Source organism: Saccostrea cucullata, unplaced genomic scaffold (assembly GCF_032062105.1).
Source record: "Saccostrea cucullata isolate Sc308-1 unplaced genomic scaffold, CSIRO_AGI_Scuc_v1 ctg14725, whole genome shotgun sequence".
In the NCBI taxonomy this organism is placed as follows: domain Eukaryota; kingdom Metazoa; phylum Mollusca; class Bivalvia; order Ostreida; family Ostreidae; genus Saccostrea; species Saccostrea cuccullata.
The window spans coordinates 1-15,409 of NW_026919015.1; the positions used below are offsets into that span (position 1 = coordinate 1).

The window sequence follows — 15,409 nt, forward strand, 5'->3', positions numbered from 1 at the left end:
CTACTTTCGCTTTGAGGCTGCATGGGATAGCTCTCTCCACAACTCACATTTACTGAACAAAGTCACTGCCTCTGGGGACAGAATTTACATGACTCTCTCAGCCTACATTGAGGTTTGAAAACATTGCCATCATCTTTTGTTCTCTTCAAGATTCAATGCTTACCTTTGTTGCAGTTTATGCTAGTTATTAAGATTGTTCATATATATTTTCAATTTATTTTTCAGGTGGAAAACTGTCAGCAACCTGCTTGTATTACCAAAGATTTAAGTATTGTTATCCATTCAAGAGACACAAAAATAACTAACTCCAGGTACAAATTAAAAAAAAAAAAAAAAAGCATCTACAAAAAAGAAATAAGAACTGAAAAAATTTCATTTAAACAAGGTTTTAGAAAAATCTTTGATTTCTTTTAAATTAGGACTTTCAGGAGTTTATTTGGAGGTAGCAAGTCTCTGGATGCTAACCGTGTGAGCGGTATTTACGAGTTGTTCCTGCGGCGGGCCTCAGAATCAGGTAGTCCAGGTATCTGTTGTCCCACGTACTACCTGTGTTTGTGTGGTTTATTGCACTTACCCCACCCCACCCCCATGTAATCTCAAACCAGCAGTAAGTAGGTCCAAATTACATTTCAAGATCTCCATGAATTATAAGACTTGTGTCTTTATAATTTTTCTTTGTTTTAGTTACCAAGTGTACTTTATAAAACTACCTGATACATGTTCAAAATGTAGATACTTGATATATACCCAGTATATGCACCATTCCCAACATGTCATTAGTCAGTGCACAAGTTTTTATATGTACTGTACAAGTGTGTGATTATTTCGGTATACATTGAATGTGCATGAGTTCACAGTCAGTATAATCAGAGCTGATAATATTTCTTGCACAAGCACAATTTTTGAATTTTGATTCAAAGAACAACTCTGTATTAAAATTTCTTATTTACAGTGTACACAGTATCTCATGAAATAACAATTTCTTTGCAAATTAAATTAAGGCTCGTGTAGAAATGGTATAAATGTATTCTGAATCCCTTACAGGTGCCCAGAGAAGACAGAGGCGGGTGCTGGATACCTCCTCTACCTACGTGAGGGGGGAGGAGAACCTCAATGGATGGAGGCCCCGGGGGGACTCACTTATATTTGACCATCAGTGGGAGCTGGAGAAACTCACCAGGCTAGAACTGGTCAGTTGATTGCAGCATATGATGAATTAATAGAAAATTAAAAGATAATTCTTTAATTGTTTTAGAGGATTTTCATAGTATAAAACCTTATCGATTGGTTGGTTCATGTCTTATTTAGATACATTGTACTTACAGTAAAACTTGTGTAATTAGGGCTCTGCTGTTTCCCAAAAAATTGGCCAGATAAGTCTACATTCTGGATTAGAAAACAAATGAATTTGATAAAAAGGATTTAAATTTAACATCGTATAAGGCAAGATTTTGGATTTCACAACATGCGGATTAGACAAGTTTCACTGTATATTGTTGTTTATAAATGTTTGAGACTTTGACATTACAAATACTGTACATGTAAAGCAAATGTTATTAAATTTTCGCTATGCTAGGTGGAGAAATCTCGTCATGTGTTGCTTCTGAGAGAGAAACTTGCTGAACAGAACAAGACAAATGAACTCAGTAAACTAGACAAAGAAGCCTCAAATAAGTCCGTAAAAGCCAAACACGATCAGGAGAAAGAGGAAATCCTAAATAAAACAGAGAATTCCGAAGAAAAATCCATAGAGAAGTGGGAGAAGGATGACGCTACAGAGAAGTATGAGAGACAAGGACAAGGTGTGTACAATTTTACAACGGACGGAAGCCGAGAGCAGGAACTGACAGCTAAATGTCTGAGGCTTATTCTGCAAGGGAAAATACTGCTGACTCCTCCTTCTCTTAAGGTTTGTCAATTTTCTGCTGGTTGTTGAAACTTGAAGTAAGATTTTTATGGCGTCGAGCTTGCTCGATCGTCATCTTGCGATCAGTCAGGTTTACGCGACCAAATGTGTTAGTGGATGCATCCACAATAGAAAATAGCAACAGTTGTAAACCAATTTCTTTTAAAACGTTCACAATGAATAATAGCTTGAATATAAAATTAAATCAATTGTATCTTCAATTTATTCTACTACAAAACAACAATATTATGTTTAATTTTTACGCAAGAAAAACGTTATGGTTGTTGCGGGAATTTCTACAGAGGGGTGTTCGAATGACATGAATCACATTTTGGGACCGATTACTGTAATACAAACAATCTTAAAGACGGTAAAATAATTACAAAACAAACATGAATACAGCAAGGCTATAAAGATTGAATTTCTCAATATTAGCTTTACTTTTACAATCTTCAATCCAATTTTATCCGAACAACCGATGATATTGACCATTAATGCCAGTTGTTACTGTATTTATTAGGGCCCCGCAAGGATTTGCGGGTGCCCTATAGTAATCATTCTGTCTGTCCGTCTGTCTGTCTGTCTGTCTGTCCGTCTGTCTGTCCGTCTGTCACTCTTCCGTCCACAAATTTTCTGTTTTTTTCTAATAACTTTTTTTATGGTTGCCCAATCAAGTTCAAATTTGGTATTGTAGTTCAGCAGGCAAAAATACATATTTTGATGCTAAGTTTAGTTCTCTATGTCTTCTGGTTTGGAGCTGGGGTGGTGGGGTAGATTCCTTAACTATGCATAAGAATGAATGGGCAACTTTTTTTATGGTTGCCCAATCAAGTACAAATTTGGTATGGTAGTTCAGTAGGCAGAAATACATATTTTGGAGCTAAGTTTTTTTCTCTATGTCACCTGGTTTAGAGCTGGGGTGGTGGGGTAGATTCCTTAACTTTATATAAGAATGCATTGGCAAAGAGAGATAACTGCTGAAGATGTTCCCATTGTAAACTGAATGCTGCTATGAGTCCCTTGGGATTAATTAGCTTTCCTCCTGAAGAAAATCCAGAGCATTATCTTTATCTGTCACATTGAGATGAATTACCACTTCTGTCTGCAAATGAAGTTTATTTTGAAGTTAAGTCAATTTGGAATGCTATGAACACTCTGAAATGTGGATTTAAATATAAATTTTCATAATTTATTTTTGCTTAATAGTTATGATTTCATTGAATTCTAAAAACAAGAAATAGATTAAAGAAGATTTTTTGATTTACTTTTTTTTCACTTTATGTTAATTCAAGAATATTATTAATTTTTAAGGTAGTTGTATAAAAACCCCATTCTATCATTAATACTGAAAAAGTTCTTATTGTAACTTTAGAAGAAAATGATGAGAGAGGTACAATTAATCCCTTGGGATTAATTATCTAGCCTGCTGCAGAAAATTGAGTAGGCTTTTCTTTATCTGTCACTTTAAGATTAATGAAAACCTTTGTCTGCAACTGCTGTTTGTTCGAAGTTAAGGTCAAGCCTTCATGATAACAGATATTTGCATTCATTGAAGGCTGGATTTTATATAACACAAGCTTCATAATTCTTTATATATACATTCAATGTTAAGTCGTTCTTTACTGCCTAATGTAAGTACAAGAATATTATTTTTAGGTTTTTGAATGTTCAGGAATTATCTTGAAATTTTAAGAATACAGTTGCTGTTGCTTATTCTTCGTACATTTTTTAATCATTCCGTAGGCTGCACCCTTTTAATTTTACCCCATGGCGGGGCCCTTGCTGACTGGTCAGTTTTCTAGTCCATTTCCTCTATTTGTTTACCACGCCCTATCATAAGTCAATCGTACTTGTAACAGTAGAGTCATGGTTGTTGTTTAGATGCAATCACTATACAACAGAACAACACTCTGACAATGGCAATTAATTAGAATAATTTATGAAACCTTTCATAGGTCTTTGATTGACTGAAAAGAAATTAGATTGATATTGAGCATGAACATTTCTGACGATGTCTGGTCAGTTCGAACCCTGCCTCATTCGGACCAGGACTTAAAGCCCTAATGTATTTGTGTTCAAGACTTTTTTTTATTTTATTATTATGTTACCGGAGTCACTCACTTGACCTATCTGCAAATCTTTTGAAATTGTTCTTCTTGTTCGATGCCATTGAAGCCTTTCAGGCTTTTGATTTAAAGATTAAACTTGTTTTATTTCCAAGGTTTGACTGCAGGGATAGTTCTGGTAGATATAGTTATGTGAATCATGAAGGGGGGAATGTTGGAGGTGAAAGTCACCAATATCTTCCCTCAAGGCAAAACCATTTCCTGGCATATACATGTATATCTTTTAAAAAAACAATCTTCATAGCAAAGAATTTTATATTTTTATGTCACCTGAGTCATAAAGGAGACCAATGTAATATTTTCCTGACTAAAATATTATTCTGTGTACATTTATTTTTTTTTATGATAAACACAAAAATCCATACACCAAGAAAAAATGAAACCATGGTTTCTGTTTTTTTACAAATCACCCTATCTTTCATTTCTGTATTTCATCTGTATACATGGAATAAGTTAAAATCCTTTAATCTTTTGATGATATTTTAGCCCTCCTCCGTGATGACCGAGTCCCTTTTCAGTAACACCACCACAGACAGTGAGGAGAACCTGACCCCTAGTGACCAGTCTATGATCACAAGCATTGCCAGCTCCTCAGCTTCAGATTTATGCAGGTCAGGCAAAAGGCATTTCTTTTGATTATGAAGGTTAATTTGTAAATACCGCTGGTATGTATATTACATGTGTAATGAGGAGTGAAATACATACCAGTGATAAAATATATTACAATATGTGTATGCACCCGATAAAGGTTTGCAGCCAATATAAGGATGTACAGTTAACTGCGAACCCCTATGGTAACTTGATTTTATGCCATTTGATAAAAACACACTGTTTTACATGCATGAGGATGATAAAGGTTCAAATACATGCACAAATTTAGATATTGGTACTTCTTACACCTTTTACGTGGAAGGGTTTGTGAACTCTCTTTCTCTCTCATTTTTCAAAATACATTGTATAACATATATGTTTATCTTTAAAAATTTTAAAACTTCACATTTATGATCATTTGATAAAGTCTTGAAATGAAGTCAATCAAATTTCATAAGATATTTTATTTATCTTATCCTACATTTAATTATTATAATTTTCCACAGACATGCTAACCCCCCTCCTCCCAGTATCCAGGTATCCAAGTCATGTGACAGTCTGACTACCAGCACTAACTCCGACCTTAGTGACCGAAAGTTCTCCCTCCCAATCAAACCCCCCGAATCAAACGCTGACGACGACAATTACATTCCCCTGGTGGACGAGGTGAGAGTCAGCCCTGTCGTGTCCAGGAAAGGATACCTCAACTTCCTGGAGGAGAAACACACTGGATGGGTCAAGAAATATGTGGTATGTTGACATATGTCTTCTTGTGTTATTGTAAAAATTGCCTTAAAAACTAGATTCAGTCATATGTTTCTATGTTAAAAAATAAAGTTAAAATTATCAACCATTCTTGAAATGTGCAGAAATTTACCGACTAAATTTACTATACAAACAAGTTATTAAGAAAGATTATCATATATTCTTAGGTTGTACGCAGACCATATATATACATCTATAATTCTGAGAAGGACCCAGTGGAGCGAGCCATCATTAACCTGGCTACAGCTCAGATTGAATACAGTGAAGATCAGCAGTCACTGCTAAAGGTAGGAAGTGGAGATTTCTATCTCTTATAGCCATAACTCTAAATAAGTACAGTGTAACAGTATACATATGTAAGTTAATTATCAGAGGGGTTATTAGCAATATTTCTATCTGAATGGTTTTATTTTAAAATTGCAGGTAAGGAACACTTTCTCTGTGCTGACAAAACACCGAGGATTCCTGATGCAGACCCTGGATGATAAAGATTTCCATGACTGGTTGTATGCTCTGAATCCTCTCCTGGCAGGACAAATTAGGTGGGTTAATTCTCCGTGATGCTAGGCCATATGAGGTTGTAAAAATGTAAATTAAAAAGTATGCTTGTACAAAATTTTTTACCAGGTGTCTGGGACAGCCATTCCTGGACTGATATCCATTAACATATAAAGAACATTGTCTATTATAAACAAGGTTATGAGAAATGATAATATTAACATACAAGTATGTTTTTATTGGTGTCCTTTTCTCTATTATTTTAGACTTAATCTTTGTATATTGTTATTTAGATCAACCTTGTCAAGGAGGAAGCTGCCAATGAATATATAAAAAAAAGGGGAAAGAATGAAAGTACATTCAGCATATGCTTGAACAGGCATTCATCTCACTCACCAAATAATAAAAGATAGAATTTACAGACTGGAGGATTAGATCTGAAAGGAGCAGACAACTCATGACTTTTTTGTTGTGTTTACCCTGTTACGTTTGTGTATGTATGGGGAGACAGTCTTAATTTAGATCTTCTGATGTATTATTCCTCCCAGAAGGCTACAAAATGGAGAGATTTGTTAATTAGTGTTTACAGCACTGTTGTGATATGAACAAGGATATTTGTTATTTATTGAAAGTATTTTTTGTTGTCGATGGTGTTACATGTACATGTATTTCATTCTTTATCTATATACATGTATAGGTATATTGTTATCATTGTAATATCATTCATATTAGACCTTCACTTTCCAGCAGGAAAGACATCTCATGACACTGGTAAAATTAATTTGTAAGAGGAGAAACACAAAAGTAATATTTGGCTGACTCTTAAAAAATTACAATTAAGTCTGGAAAAAAGGAAATAATGGTATAATTTATGACTTTTTGGGTATTATATACATCACTATATGTTTTGTAGAGTTTATATTGAAAAATATGAATTTGATATTTATCAAAATTTATCTCTCAGTCTAGTATTGACATTTTTATGTACGTTGTGCCAAGATGTAAGTGTATCAGTAATACTGATAATTTATAGTTTTGCAATACAAGAACAACATTTCTAGTCATCTCAAATAGTTATGTGTTCATTCATTTTAAAACACACTTGCATGTGTCATAGTACGATTAAAAAAAAATCAGCCATTTTGCATATTCTCCTCTATATTATCATTGATTCTCACCGAGATGCAGGTTGTAGTTTAGCTATATGTTGTTGGTAATGTAAGCATACCAAGTTCATAAATAGTAAATGTATCAAGTAGGAATATGTCTACTTAGCTGAATGTTGGACTCATGTCATAGACTTGTCTACATTAACAAGAGAAAGAAACTTTACAAACTGAGCAGGTGCTGTATAGAAATTTCTGTAAAAATCATGCATCAAAGCATGTGTGAAATATTTATAAAAATTATTTTAATTCAAAGTTTCATGTATATAATCTAGTAGTACATAGCTTGCTTCACACTAGATTATAGAGTCTATAAAATTTTCTGCAATTTCTCTTCAAGATATGGTTTCTAATGTTTAATAAGAAAGAATTTTAGATTAATCTGTTTAGTATGAAATGGAGAATTTATGAATTTGATTTTGCCTTTCTTTGAGGAATTTTTTAGTGTGAATTGGAGAGAAATCTAATCTAATTCTTTAGTGATGAAAGAGGGATTTTTCACTTCTACTTCTTGTAAGTGACAATCTGTAGTTAGGACTCACTTTTTTGACCCCGAATTACAAGTATTTACATGTAGTACTATTGTATTATATCTGAATTAGAAACATCATTTGACAAACTTAAATACCGTAATTTCGGGAATATAGGTCGATACTTTTTTTCTCAGAACCGCTGGGGTCGACCAATATTCAGAATTCGACCTATTTAAGGCTCAAGTTTACGAAAAATGCCCCCAAATCAGTAAAATTTACGCCAATTTCAAAGCAAATCTCTGCCACTTTCGTAACTTTTTTGATTATTTTCGCAAAAAAATTAATGCTCCAGTAAACAATAAAATATTTATTCTATAGCTTTCTTACAAAATAAGTTCCATTAATTGTCTGTTGATGACAAAGGAAAACAACATTGCTATATCTATTAAATAATTCCTCAACGTATTATCCATTAACATCATGCGGTATCCATCTTGTGAAGTTAGGAAGTCGCGATCGTGTACTAAAAGTAAAACCGCAACCGTATCAAAATTTAAAATACGGAAAATTTTCACTATCACAACTGTTGTGTTTTTACCATTTATTAGTAGCGATAAATTGAAATAGTATATTAAATATTTTTTATTGTCTTATGTTTATTTAAATGTAAAACGAGTGAAATAATCCGGGAAACAGAAATATAATTTAAGACAGTAATATAGTTTTAACTAATATTATAAGGTTTATTAAATGCTTCGTACACAAGAAGTACATTGAATTACCGGTATACACAGATTGGCTTCTAACAGAATTTTAATTGTCTGACAGATAAAGGGATTTACACTGTGTACGCAAAGGTGTTTAACACCTGTGTTCACTGTTGGTTTAAATGCCTGCGGGGCATGATTAAGAAACCCACGTGCCATTATAGGGTATTAGTGTTACACATCATTGAACAAACAATGTCGTGAAATTCATGTTGAAAGTCAAATTGTGAGTGTACTCTCAATTAAAATTTATAAATTAAACTTATCAAGTGTTAATATGATTTCAATTCTTTACTGTTGCTTGATATATACATTCAATGGTCATTTGCGTGTTTTAGCAAATCCCTGGAGAAGAAAAATAAAAATGGCGGACATCGAAGTAATTGTCGTACACTGGTAAATAATGTTTGAGTAAAATTTATTAGGAATGTGTCCAAGTTGTTCTGAAATCGGAATTACTATTCTTTGGTCTCGGGTATCTCCCGATTTATAGCTGTAAAATAATAACGTATTTACGTGTTATTTACGCCTCTGATTTAACAACAGTGTGAAACTACGGAGACATTGAACAGGCAAGTTGGAGAAAAATAAGTAGTTACACAATTCAAAGAAGTTTTAACTACATTGTTTTACAAAACAGTATTTAATTGCTGTACTCATTAAAATACCTGTTTATTTTCTTGATACGTTCATGTCACGGAATAACCCCGATAATTTTAGGGGTTTACCTGTTCTGATACGTTGTATCTGCGTTAAAATCTTAAGAAAACGGGAAACAAAGCCTCGTCCTATATAGTAAGTTCGACCTATCTTAGGATTTTTCAAAATTTAAGGCTGAAAATGAGCCTTTCGACCTATATACCCCATCGACCTATAATCCCGAAATTACGGTAGATAGTCATTCATATCAAGTGATAGTTGTGACTTTGTTGATTTTTTTGTTCGTTTTGTTTTTATATACATTTAATTTATACCCCATATATTTGTGCAATATTTACCTTTTCAGGTACATTTATATTTATTTTTATACTTGTTTTTGATTTGAATGGGCAAATGAAAAAAAGATATGAACAGAGTTAAACTTGTTTGGTAGAGCACTGGTTCTGTAAAGCCATTCAGATTTCATTGCAGCAAGTGTTTTAATCACTGACGAGAAATAAATGTATTTTTCTGGATATCACTTATGGTTATAAGTAAAGTGAACATAAAAGATGCACTGGGTATTGATAATACATGTACACATATGAGTATGTAAAATTTAACTCTGCTGCAATGAAAGCTAAATGTTTTACACTTTACTTGCTGTCATTGTAAGATGTTTGGTACTCTTACAGGGTAAATTTAGGCATGTGTAAGAATAGATGAACAAGCTGAAAGGTTTGTAGTGAAAATTACATTCCAATGTACAGATTTGTTTAATGAATCCACTTAAAAAAGTATAGTTTTCCAAAGTAGAGTTCTTTTTGTAAGCATGCAGACAGAGAATTCCAACCTTGAACAAATTTAGTATCATTGAAATCCTTTGCTATTTCCATTATTTTGATACCCAAATAATGCTTTTCATTCAAATTATTTTCATTATGTTGATATGTCTTTATTGTTTATCGAAGGGAAACCATGCAAGTTTTCTATTGGGGAACTGTTGACAAGAATAATACTGGGCATTTGATGGTCTAAGTAGTACATTTAAGAAGACATGAATCAGAACTGTTGGTGTTTATTTAGTAACCCATGAATAGTTGAGCAGTAATCATGAATCAGTGCATGTACGACTTTAAAATATCTAAGTACATGGCCTGTACCCTGCTCATTTAGACTTTTTTTGTCATCTAATGCATTGTTGAGTTTGTTTAGGGTGAGTATAGTTTGGGTTGCTGTGATGTTTGATAATGTTGATCATTGGTTGAAATGTATAAGAAATCCTTGTACTGCTTAGTTTTAGTGTTTATTGCTCACGAGTGGACAGACAGGAATGTATGCTAAGAAAGTCCAGGGTTCAAAATTACTCCGTGTAACATTTTTTATAAGGAGGCTAATTTAGTGGGGAAGTTTGAAGCTGATGTCAGAGATTAACAGATATCAAAGAGGGGTTTCTTCAGCCACTTGCTCTGATTCAATGAACTAAACTTTCTTGGTCACAGTAGGTTCAAGGTTTGATTATAAAGTTTCTTGCACAAAAAAATGGTTGTAATAGTTGTTGGATACACTTATGAGTATGCAGTTTGGACAATCATTCTACTCTGAAATGATATTTTTGTCATTTGAGGTTAGTTAGTGTTAACTGTGTATGTTTCTGGACCGAATACAATTAATGCTCTACAATTTCCGTTAATTGGCTGTTCAGTGTTGATATATACAAATCTAGAAACTTTCAATTTTGCTTGTTTATTCCATGCAGTTGTCAATCATTTCTCTCATGCAGATCATGGGAATATTTATCAGCATGTGAGTGAGAACATGCATTTTCATAAACAAATTTCATACATATCTGTATTAACATAATCCTTTTTACCAAGCAAAAAAGCTAAGTCAGTGTTCAATAGAAATTAGCCCACCTGTACTTTTAGTCGTATAATTAGTTATCCACTCATGTCATATATAATGTGTAAGCCAATGGACTTAATTTGTTACAAACTAAGTATATTGGTGTAGATGTTCAACATTTGGTGCATTTTTAAGAAATCAATTATGGTATGTTATTTTTATGAATCTTTTTTTTTTTAGATATCTTGATATGTTGAAGTAAATACATTAAATAAACATTCCTTTTTATACCTAATAAAGCCTAAACATTTTTTTTTTCATATGGGTAAATTGCTTCAAACTGTTTTACATGATATTCGATAAATACATCTATATACAAAAGCATGTTAAATGAAGAAGTACAGGTAAGAAGGTTTTTTTGGGGTGGGGGTGGTGGGGGGCTTTGCTATTTGTCTCTAAGGTGACATTTGAGAGGTTAATATAAGTTATTATCGCATTGCAAAAAAAATAAAATACCTACTTGTACAATAGTGTTAATTATTAAAACTACCAAGAAATTTTGGAGGGTCAATACAATTATGTTTTGAAATTTGTGTTTAGACATTTTTCATCTACTAGTAAATACATTTCAGATCTGATGTTTTAAAATGAATTTTTGGATATTTGAAATATTTGAATTCTATTCAAAATTCTATTTAAAGTTAATGGTATAGTTGCTTCCCTCATATTTTTGTCTTCAATAAATTTTAGTCTGTTCTAATGTAAAATGAAAATAAATAATTATAAAAACTTGAACATGTTGTGATCTTCAACTAACTCTCTCATCATTATTAATATCAATGTCTGGACATCTTGTAAATTTTCTTCTATGTATCAAACTAAAACAATGTTTGCAAATGAAATGGAACTCTGTGGAATATGCTTTGATTTGTTATGCTTATTGCAGTAATAAACTACTGATAAATTCACTCAGTAATTGATTCTTTTTTCCTTTCTTCCCATTGATGTGGAATCAATCTTTGTTAATAAATCCTCAGCTCACCAACACAAAGTGAGATTTGGGGTTGGGTTACAGCCAATTTGTACTGTAATATTTGGTAAACTATAGAGCCTATATTGTAAGTTCACTTCATGTATGCATTCCTTTTTCTTTACTCCACTCTAAGATATTGACAGTAGTGAAGGAAAAACTTCAAGAGTACGGTGCAACAATACATGTATATTCAAGAAGTGGTGTGAATCAGAAGTGGATACTAAGAATTCCAAAGAACTTTGGATAATTTGAAATCACAAGATTTTACCAAAACCAACAGCTTAAAAACTTACGACTTTTCAACTTTATATACAACTATTCCCCACAATAAATTAAAGTCCAGGCTTTTTGATATCATTGACAGCTGCTTTTTCAATAAAATGGAACTCGTAAATTTACTTACTTGGTCATTGGTCATTTGCAAAATTATTTTGTTAAAACACATTCTGATTGCACACACAAGAACTCTGAATTTGACATCAAAAAGATGCTTGAGTTTCTGATTGACAATATCTATGTGGTTTTGGAGACCAGGTCTTCCAACAGTCTATTGGAATTCCCATGGGTACCACTTGCACTCCGTTAATAGAAGACCTATTTTTTATTCATATGAAGCAGACTTTGTGCAAAATCTTATGCATGAAAAGAAGAAAACACTTGCTATAGACTTCAGCTTAACATTTGTGGCGCGCCAAGCAAAAACCTCCCTTAACGAAGAATTTTGACATTTTCAGTTTTTTATTGATTCTTGTAGAGTTTTTCTTTCTCTTTTCTTTTGATGTATAACATGACATATATTTCTGTGTATAAATGTATAAAATATCGCATGACAAAGACGGAATATTTACTTTGACGGACAGTGTAGGCGTGCGTAACTGCATGAATTTTCATAACGTAAAAGCGTTAAATAACAAGGGACTATATAATAATTTGATGATATTTGTATTTTCAAACTCATGATTTGATTCCCTTAAAAATATCAATAATTAAGATTTTTCATCGTAATTATAAAAAATAAACATTCTAATTATATCTTTGAAAAAAGAAAAAAGGGGGGGGGGGCACCGAAATGAATGACAAGGGAAAAAAAAACAAAACTCAAATAAATAATCTTCTATTCCTCTAAAAAATGTTCCAATGTATGGCTTTTTTTAATGCATGAAAATGGCAGAAATCTACAATATACATCATTGCAACAGTAAAAGGAAATAAGCAACATTTAGATGAAAATATCCTATTGTGGTAGTACAATCTATACATGCACAAAGGCTATTCTATATGTATTTACCACAGGCACTTGTTTCTGTAATAAATTTTTGACCCATAGTATAATAACACAAGGTATCTAACTCCAAATTGTGACACGATAGCGGTGTTTTTCTTTGAAGTTTACTGTTCTGTATTAGCAATACAGAACGACACTTTGGTGGGCGGAGCTACTTTCCGTTCTGTATTAGCCCGTATTTGCCAACTATTCTGTATCTTAGATACAGCACGTTCTAACCATAATTCTAAAAATAAATCTGATTCAATTTCGCAAAAGCACGTACAAATCGTAAAATGATGATGTTTTCCTATTATAAATTTTAGAGAAATACCCGGTATTAATCCTGAGAATGTAAAATGTCAATAAACACTTATATTCCACGCAGAACATGCAGAATTTACACGTAATTTAGATCCAAAAGAAAATTCACAACAACGGAAAACATAATCTACTCGTAATTTTGATCCAAACGAAAAGAAAATTCGCAATAACCATGATAACTGAAAACATCCACTCTCCTCGTGCAAAATCACTCAGGTCCATTTTTTGCGTTTTTATTTTTTTAAAATCCTTCTCGCTTACGACAACCACACGTCGATCTCTTTCACTTCGTTTTTAATGTCGCAATTCAATTAGAAAATAAAAATCTGTGATAGATCTATCAAAGTCCATCGAAGAATTTTCTGTAAATCCTGATTTTTTAAATCTAGTCAAACGGGGATTTTAAGGTTAGACCCCTGAAAAATATTATAATCAATCTCCATTTATAGATCACAACAATTACGGTTAAATCCTCCACTTTATCCATTAAGAGTAACTATCACTCGATTTCGTCTACCCCGTTAAATTGTCAAAACTAATCTGACCGAATTTTACGTTTTCCGTGGAAATATATATACTGCGGATGCGAACCCCCCGTCGGGGCCTCATCTACAGAACTCTGACGGAAGTTTGGATGCTGTAAAGTTATAAAGTGGGTGGAGTTATATTTGATTGATCGTGTCACAAATCATTTAGAGAACTCGACAGGTTCTGTATCGTAGATACAAATTTGGGGGTGGAGACTCGTGCAACGCACTCGTCCACCCCCAAATTTGTATCTACGATACAGAACCCGTCTCGTTCTCTAAATAATACTTACACCCAGCACTCCCCTCGTCAGAAACGCACTCATTTACACTTTCAGGTAAAATGCTCTGGCAAACTTTTTATTATCATCGTCTTCTACGATAATATATCTACACAACCATATGCGGCATGCATGTCTTTGTTTTCATTTATCTCTGTAAACACCGGGTGGAAAATGGAACTCAACCACCAAACGGTATGTTCTGATCTCGGGCAAAGAGCAAAACTAAATAAATCAGTGAGTTTAAAAACTCCATTCCAGATTTAAAATATTGCATTGAATGAATAAAATTTGATTACGTCTCATTTTTCACATAGGGGTTTGTCTTCCGGATTGTTTAATTTAAAAAAATAAAAAAAAAAAAGACTCTACAGAGTTTATGTATATAGGTGTGGTAAGTCTTTTTTAAACGTGGTTTTTCTCGGCTGAAAGTGTCAGGATCTTTATTTTAATAACTTTTAAGTGTACATGTATTTAAAGAAGATTCAATTTTTTTTTTAAATTTATTTTACATTCAACAATCCGGAAGACAAGCCCCTATGATTTTTCATAAAAACACTACGACATTTTTGCGATGTAATTTTAGATACAGATTTTAATCCATTCAAAATTGTCGTGCGGGATCCATGAATAAGCATCCATGAAAAAATTGTACGTGTCTCTTGTAGTAGGGTTCTCTCCTTTTCTTCTTTGGGTGTCGTTTTAAAATGAGTCTTTAATTCAATGAGGAACTTGTAAGTTGTCAAACTTTCTTCCAATCCTTTTGTATATCTCAATAAATGCGTGTTCAAATAAAAACAATTAAGATTGGGTGCACAAGACAGAAAAAGTAAGAGAACGGGTAAACATTCTCAATATTCTACCATTATCGTAAACGGAGGGGGGAGGGGGCTTTGTCTCGGCTATGGACATTCACGCTTAAGAACAAGGCACACGTGTACAATCTTAAATTTTAACTTTTGTTATTTTTTTTACAAAAATAATTAATCGATTTAATTATAAATACATATTTTTGGGGAAAAAAGGGAAGGCTGTATGAATGGGTAAGTTAAACAAGTACGCAATATTCAAGTCGACCAACATGTATTTTTTTATGTTCGATAAATCCTTTTTCTTGAAACATAGAGCGTTTTGATCATTGATTTTTTTTCATATTCTGTGCAGATTTGTACTGTACTAGTTTTGCTAATTTTGCACAAAACTC

At 32.9% G+C, this 15,409-nt stretch overlaps 1 protein-coding gene and 1 long non-coding RNA gene across 2 annotated transcripts; both read left to right on the forward strand.

Annotated features, from left to right (window-relative positions):
- Window positions 1-6: 6 nt before the first annotated feature.
- Window positions 7-6,683, forward strand: LOC134277344 (kinesin-like protein unc-104). The gene is made up of 10 exons (XM_062759686.1): window positions 7-112; window positions 226-311; window positions 420-523; window positions 1,045-1,190; window positions 1,577-1,909; window positions 4,519-4,643; window positions 5,130-5,373; window positions 5,556-5,675; window positions 5,812-5,930; window positions 6,180-6,683. The coding sequence occupies exons 1-10, from the start codon at window positions 89-91 to the stop codon at window positions 6,217-6,219; spliced, it is 1,341 nt and encodes a 446-aa protein (XP_062615670.1). The 5' UTR covers window positions 7-88; the 3' UTR covers window positions 6,220-6,683.
- Window positions 6,684-9,189: 2,506 nt separating this feature from the next.
- Window positions 9,190-11,744, forward strand: LOC134277354 (uncharacterized). Its single transcript, XR_009994226.1, has 2 exons — window positions 9,190-11,199; window positions 11,251-11,744. It is a non-coding gene; the product is annotated as an uncharacterized LOC134277354 (long non-coding RNA).
- The last annotated feature ends 3,665 nt before the right edge of the window (window positions 11,745-15,409 follow it).

What these genes read in the sequence shown, in the direction of transcription:
- LOC134277344 (XM_062759686.1), top strand. Translation starts at nt 89, where the DNA reads ATGACTCTCTCAGCCTACATTGAG. An exon ending in TGACTCCTCCTTCTCTTAAG is followed by an intron (nt 1,910 to 4,518) that starts GTTTGTCAATTT and finishes ATGATATTTTAG; the next exon opens with CCCTCCTCCGTGATGACCGA. An exon ending in CTCCTGGCAGGACAAATTAG is followed by an intron (nt 5,931 to 6,179) that starts GTGGGTTAATTC and finishes ATTGTTATTTAG; the next exon opens with ATCAACCTTGTCAAGGAGGA.